The sequence below is a fragment of the Daphnia pulicaria genome, chromosome 6, assembly GCF_021234035.1.
Source record: "Daphnia pulicaria isolate SC F1-1A chromosome 6, SC_F0-13Bv2, whole genome shotgun sequence".
In the NCBI taxonomy this organism is placed as follows: domain Eukaryota; kingdom Metazoa; phylum Arthropoda; class Branchiopoda; order Diplostraca; family Daphniidae; genus Daphnia; species Daphnia pulicaria.
The window spans coordinates 19810682-19817966 of NC_060918.1; the positions used below are offsets into that span (position 1 = coordinate 19810682).

The 7285-nt window shown below is 34.9% G+C and overlaps 1 protein-coding gene across 1 annotated transcript; it reads right to left on the reverse strand.

The window, feature by feature from the left end:
* Positions 1-293: 293 nt before the first annotated feature.
* Positions 294-1307, reverse strand: LOC124342180 (alanine--glyoxylate aminotransferase 2, mitochondrial-like). Its single transcript, XM_046795144.1, has 5 exons — positions 1249-1307; positions 1005-1189; positions 803-926; positions 559-747; positions 294-494 (listed from the first exon to the last, which is right to left on the reverse strand). The coding sequence occupies exons 1-5, from the start codon at positions 1282-1284 to the stop codon at positions 294-296; spliced, it is 735 nt and encodes a 244-aa protein (XP_046651100.1). The 5' UTR covers positions 1285-1307.
* Between the last annotated feature and the right edge of the window lie 5978 nt (positions 1308-7285).

The following is a 7285-nucleotide window of genomic DNA, read 5'->3' on the forward strand; positions in this document are numbered from 1 at the left end:
ATCTGAGTTCCAAAGCATCTTCTTCTTCGTTTTTTTCTCATGGATACTACGACAGAATTAGTGATAGGTAGAAGATTAGAAGTCCAAAGCCTGAGTGATTGAAAAAGAGAAAAGTGATTGCAAAATTTTAAAATTTCGAGCTATTATAATTATTCTCATTTTTTAAATAATTTAATAGTGAGAATACAGAATCTAGCTGACATCATCTAGGTCTGTCAACCAATATTGTCCTTCATAACAGCCCTCACGGCTAGGCATGAATGAAGAAAGTAGCAGCCAGCCCTACCGCTGTACTAGTACTGTACTAATATAAAAAAACCGCCAACTCGTCCCTTTGGTGCGGAATAGCGCAGAACTTCATCCAGCTGATCGACATATTTTCCCGATGCAGCGCACTGTCCGGGTGAGCAATTGCAGCTGCGAGTGGTTTGAACGGGAGAATCACGGCAGTGCTTTCCACCCCATTCTCCTCGATAAGGATCAGCATTCATCGTCTAAATAGTATAGTATGACGAAAATTTTAAAAACCGTAATCGGATGTCCTCAAACTCAATTTACCTGATGTATACCGAAATTGCCTGCAATATTGTAACGCCAAGTGGAATGAGCGGTAAGGCCATTTGTAGCGGGACTCATTCCGTGATAAGCGTTTCGGAACGAGATTAAGTCGTAGCAGCCAGTATACATACGAGCCATCATCATAGCCAGATCGTTAGCCTCTGATCCGCTGTTGACAAAATATACAACCTGTGAAAAAATACTTAATTTTATGCATCAGACAATGTTAGTTTGGTATGTATACTTTCAAATCTCCGGGCAAAGTGGCTACAAGGCGTTCAGCATATTCGTGAATTTTTGGGTGTAAGTAGATGTTTGTTGTGTGCCAGACTTTGTCAAGTTGCTTTTTGATAGCTTCATTAATTTTCCTGAAAAAAATCATTACTTGTATGAAGCAGATGCAAAAAAGGATATAGGCACAACAAGTAAGGTGCAATTTGACTCACGGGTGACAGTGGCCAACAGATACAGTGACAATTCCTCCAAACAAGTCAAGGTAACGGACACCATTGTGATCAAATAGCCACTGCATGTGTCCTTGATGGATAAGAAGGGGAGATTTATAGTAGGTGAAAAGAGCTGGGTTTAGGTGATTGGCACGTATGGAACGAGTTTTGTCAAAATCTGGTCCCTGAAAACCGCATCTGCATTATTGTGTGTTATGATGGAACAGAAAACAATATTATTTACTTCATAAGGCTGAGGCTGAAAACTTGTTGCAGGCATAGCTGGAACGATAATATCTGTAAATCCGATATACGAAATTCAATGGTTAAAAGAATGTTAAAAGATTAGAACTTTTATGACTTGCTTTCAAAACAGTTGCTTTCAATCTTACGTTTACTAATGTTTTCCTTACCTTGGCCGCTAGATGGCGAGTAATAAAAGTTTTCATTATTTCAATTAAATATCGCTTAGTTGAATCAGTGAATACTTTTGTTTCAAATTAATTAAATTTAATTAGATTACATATTTAATTAAATGTTTAATCATTGCATTAATTAATTTATTTTGATTTTTGCATTGTTAACGTGCAATTTGGCACTCCAGCTTCTTTGTGTAGCCACTGCGTAGAGACTTGTAGACGCCATTGTTTTAGTTTTTTTCTTCGCAACATCCTGCATTTTTTTCCTGAAAGCTTTTGTAAGTATTTGAAATTTTATTTGTAAGACTAAGTTTAACAAAAGTTCAATAAGTTTGCGTTCACACACGTTATCGATCCGTGATGATGGTGCGAGTTCCTCTTCTTCGGTCGATATATATATTTTCTTATTTGTTTCGTGTGGCAAATAAGTCTTTTTGGTCATTTGAATGGCGGTCTGTCGGGTTGTCTGTTTAGCTTTCTTATTTGAAATGTAAAACTATTGTCAATGTAAAACTCATTGTCAATTATCTAAGGTTTGAATATGTTTCCGCTCACTCTTTTTCCGTTCTCCCTTGACAGAACCATCTAACCTCCCATGAGCTGAGATTATGAGATAGACAGCTGAAATTATCATTGATCCTCAACATTTTTGATCTATTATGTGTAGTTGATGTTGTCAGTTATTACCGCCATCCTTTTTTCTATTAGCTGATGTTTGTTTTGCTGAATTTTGATGAAATGGATCTTGAATTCAACTCATTAACCACTTCGGTAATGTAAAGTTGTTAGAAAATCGCTGTCTCAGCCTAACGAGATTGAAAGCCAACTTTGACCATTTGTCTTGTCTTCGTCTATCCCTTGACTTGACGCTCTTCTGTCATCCACCGCAAAAGATGTTAGGATGGATGTCGGAATGTGCCCAAGCTCAAATGTAATAAAAACAAGGCCTCAAGTCGCGTCCTAAAATTTTTGTGATTCGGATTGCTGTTACGTTAGCACGTTTTCTGTTGTAATAACGAAGTTCATTAGTCTTATTCTTAGTCTTTGTCACTTCTAGTCCTATTTTTATTATTGACGCAAAGGAAATGATCTGTTCTTTTTGCTGTCATTATATTGAATATGATGAGTTTTATAGTTGTATTTCGTTGGCACATGTTTCTAATTCACATTTCTAACAATGTTGTGTGAGTACAACCTGATTTACATTTTTTGATGCAATTTTTTGTTTTATGTAGGCAGCCATATTTTTTTTTTCCAATCATGGCCGAAAAAGAGCTGAGCAAGCAAGAATTTTTAAAAATTATTTGCTCACTGTTGAGTGTGCAAAGATCAATCCGTAGAGTTGCCCAGGTTAGTACTTTACTCATTACGATTGTCTACAAGTATAAGCTTTATTAATGTGTGTTTAATTTTTATTTTATATGTGATTGCAGGCTAGAATTCAAGCGATTCCATTACAAAAAAGGGCAGCTCATCTGTTAGATGCAATTTATAACAGAGAAGTTGAAGACATTGTTCGACAAGTAGCTACGATACATCTGAGAATAATCATATCGGAAGACTTCGAGGAATTCTACAATCAGGTATTCATACAATTAATTGTAAATTTTACCAATTATATGACTACAAGGAACAAAAATTTTTAAGTCAAATAAAGTTTGGTCATGTACTTTGATTATTTAGGCCGTGTTTTAATTGTGAATTTTTTTCTTTACAGCGCCCGCACGAATTCCAAGTTTCGTTGAAAAATAAGATTTTGAACAGCTTGAAGTACGAAGTAAACAAAGACATCCGGATGTACATTGGTGAAATCTCGATAGAATTAGCCAGACAATTTATGGAGTCCGAAGCCAGTAACAGCTGGCCAGAATTTTTGGATTACGTGTTTTTAAATGTCAACCACACACTGCAATTCAGAGACTAGTACTGTACTAGTACTGTACTACTAGTACTGTACTAGTATTTTTATTAGCCGTACTAGCCCCTAGACCATGGCCTACTAAATGGTTAAGGCCAGTAAACTTGTATGGTCCTCCATGAAGGGGAGAGGCGTGGCCACATTTTCTTGCAAGATCTAATTAGAATCTTTTCTGATCACGTGCTGATCAGATCCAATCACGATAGGGAGGATAATACGACGCCATCTAGCGCTCGATAATGCCACCCGATGAATAAAAATAAAAAAATTCAAAATTCAAAATAGGGGAAAAAGATATTGGTTCTAAAACCGCAAACAGTAAAATACAAATTTATTTGGTTGATATTTTAATTGTTTTAAAAGTTTTAAAGATAGCAGGGCTTAAAGATTAAAGAGGACTTTTGTCTAAAAACTGTGTTTGTTGTTCTCATTTGTCATTTCTCTGCATCCAAATGTCGAGAGTGTGGGCTATCTTCCTTGCGTTAAAAAAGTGATGCGGTACCAGTTGTATCTGTAGTAAAATCGAGTAAGTTTATTGTACGTAAAATATACATTTATTGAGATGACCATGAAAATAATGGAATTAAGAGACTTTTGTAGGAACGCCAATATTGTAGTTGTCATTAGTTGATTTCAGAAAGCCTTTTGCAGATCTCAGGGTCAAAGTTCATGCTCAACGGCCTAAAGTCGTTGTTGTTGTTGTTGGCCTTGTGGAATTCCTTGTTCCCCAGCTTGAAAATGCATCACTTTTTTGTGTGAAATCGCACGTCCTGGGGAAAATAACAAGGACTTAATTTGAGTTGTTTCAAAGAAATATCTAAAACCAATTTTGTCCAACAAGAGAAAATTGAATGAAATCCAGAACAAAAGAGAAATACTTTTGATCCTGCCAATAAGGTAAGTAGAGCTAAAACATTCAAATATTAGATGATAAAGTACTCCCTTTTATATTTCCTATCTGTTGCTTCCAGCTCACAAAAAGGAATATAATAAAATGTTGCTACTGTTGCAGCACAAAAGAGATTAAAGCTGAACATTCAATTTGCAAATGTAATTTGGCTGGCATTTGATTGCAATTGCACAACCAGATTACTGTTAACTTTTTTACGTACATCTGTCGTCTTGGCATACTTTAAATAAAGTTTTCAATTTATTAATTAAATGAGGTGGAGTTTTAATTCCATAAATACTCACATACTGTAACCTAAATTTGAAATTTCACCACAATGTATTAGGAGAGTTTCAGCAGAAACGGGATCTGAAATTAGCATTTTCCTTGATACAGGTTTAGCTTTAGTTTTTTTTTTAATTTTCACCTCTTGTTCCTTGGATTGTGTGTTCCAGACCGTTCTCTCCACCTAGAGTGACTTCAACACTGTTCACATCAGATGTTGTTCGATCATAAAGTTTCTCTTTTGGTTTTTTATGGCATGCATTGTTTGATAATGGAGAAGTTGTTTGTTTCCTATAATTTTAGCTTGGGGCTACCCCATCTTTGTAACCTGCATAATTTAAAATAATTTCATGAATAATACAGGAATTATTTATAAAGCGTAACTTACCAAGAAAAAGGATTGGTATGACATCATCTCTCAATTTCCAACGACTCAATGGGGCACCACCATTTACAAAGTTCTTGATGATGAATTCTTCTTTCCAATGTCTAGAACACACATTAATCTTTTCTAGAAAATTTTCTGTCACTTTTTTTCCATTTTATTTCCCCATAAAATGAATTGCCTTTCTTCTTTGGGTGGTTTAAATACCTTGGTATCATTTTATTTTGCTGATTTGTATCCCGTAAAACATCCAACAGCGAAACACTTAACCATTTCGCAACACGATTTAACAAAAACACATCACCCTAAGTCAAAGAACGAAATTATAAAATGAAACAATGAAATGGAATCTACTATCAACAATGGCAGACGCTTACTTCTGAGAATTCGCGCCAAATATCAGGGCCACTTACACTAGAGAACCTAGCGGCAGAAGTGTAAACAATTTCAGAAAGTTGGCACAGTTTTAAGAGCCTACTGCGTCTGCCCACCTCTCCTAATACATCGTGATTTCACACTGAGAATGTTAAACCTGTCACACCGCAGATGTCGGCCATTTTTGTTTGTTCTGTAAAATTCCGTTCTCTGTATTGCTATTATTGAAAGAGTCACAATATCGAGCGCTAGATGGCATCGTCGTATTCTCCCTCTCCTGATTGGGCCTAATCAACACGTGATCAGAAAGGATTCTGATTGGCTTTGGTAGCAAATCCTCTCGCCTTCAGTAGGGAAGATTGAAGTTTACTGGCCTTAACCATTTAGTAGGCCATGCCTAGACGTGCATTCTTACTCAGCATAAGCCCTCTAGCGAACGAAGCACAAACTACAGGCATAAATTCTGCCTAATGCCATCTATGAGTCAAGAAGGAATGTACTTTGGTAAATATAAAAATTGCAGGAAATACGAGTTTTTAAAATCCGTGATTTATATCTAGTTGTCAAAGAATTTTATTGTAATAACTGCTATCACAATCACAGCATTTTCTCAATATTTTATGTTCAAACGTTAAATAAGAGAAATTAAAAGTAAAAAATGTATATTCATCTAGAATAAAACTACCTTTTAGTCAACGTGAGTGCGCCACTAACTACACTATAAACTGATATAATTGCTTGCATACCTCTGTGTTATATAATTGTTCCTAATTCGGGACACTTTTTTGGCTATTGCCATTTCCTATGCTGTTATAGGCCCATTAACAAAACAACAATTTTGAACAAACAAAATTCTCAACCAACTTAGTCTAATGGGAAATGGGATATAATGGGGCATGGGAAAATACAGAACTTATGGTTGTAAAATTTCGTCGTTCGAGTCCCATGACATAACTTAGAGACAGCAAATCCTCAAGGTAACCAACAAAGTTAACACATTTTCAACTCATTTAGCATCACTCTTTTATCAATTCTATGGCTGTTTAATAAACTATATATCATCTATCAGTTAATCTTAAATTAATTATTACACTTTGATGACACGCTGGTTTTAGTAACGATCTGTGATTCAGGTTTTCTCTAATAGTTAATGGTTCGAATCCCATGAATAATTTGATAATGATTTTCAAAATCATTTTGAAAACGCATCATGGCTGTCCCAAATTCACAACACAGTCAGCATAGCCTTGAAAATTAATTTTACGGCCACTTCTCGTAGGTATCAATCATACATTGGAATTGATCAATATAACTAACGCAGGTTCAGATGGCAGAGTGGATTTAATTATTTTAAAAAATGTGAATATCTTTATGTATGTATATATGTATATATATTACATTGTTTGAATCTCAGGACTGGTGTTTTGAATATTAATTCGTGAAACGCCATGATAAGCTGTTCCAAATTTATAACATAGCCGTAAAGATTAATTCTACTGTCAATTCTCAATTGAATAGACAGGTTTAAGAATTCGCACATTTTGAGTTTGGGCGGAACAGTAGATTTAGTGGTAGCTTGAGAATAAAATCACCATTATTGGTCATTTGTTCGAATCTCAAGGCTGTCATTATATAAAAAAAAAATATTTACTGTTTTTCGTCCTATTTTTATTTTAAATTAAGATTAATGAGATAAATGAAAAACGATAAGACTCAAATATAATTTCCGATAAAAACAATTGTGGGCTAGTTTTGGACATTAGGTACGGCGAGAATTTTCCTTGAAATTTGCGTAGATTGTTATACAGACATTGCGAAATAACGATTTTTTTTTGAAATTTGTTGTCCATATACATGTCTGCTGTTCCAAAATTAACAGTTTTCTTCCATTTCCTGGTAACCAAATATTTCGAAAAATACTAAAAATATTGAGAAAACCTTTTTTACTATTGTAAAACTTTTTATTCTACTAAACTGTTTATAAATTAGTTCACTTTTACTCTAGATATT

Bases quoted from the DNA above. Each gene is read 5' to 3' on its own strand.
- LOC124342180 (XM_046795144.1), bottom strand. From the start codon at position 1,284: ATGCCTGCAACAAGTTTTCAGCCTCAGCCTTATGAA. The intron at 927-1,004 runs GTGAGTCAAATT...GATTTTTTTCAG, and splicing joins TCTGTTGGCCACTGTCACCC to GAAAATTAATGAAGCTATCA. The intron at 495-558 runs GTAAATTGAGTT...TATACTATTTAG, and splicing joins GCAATTTCGGTATACATCAG to ACGATGAATGCTGATCCTTA.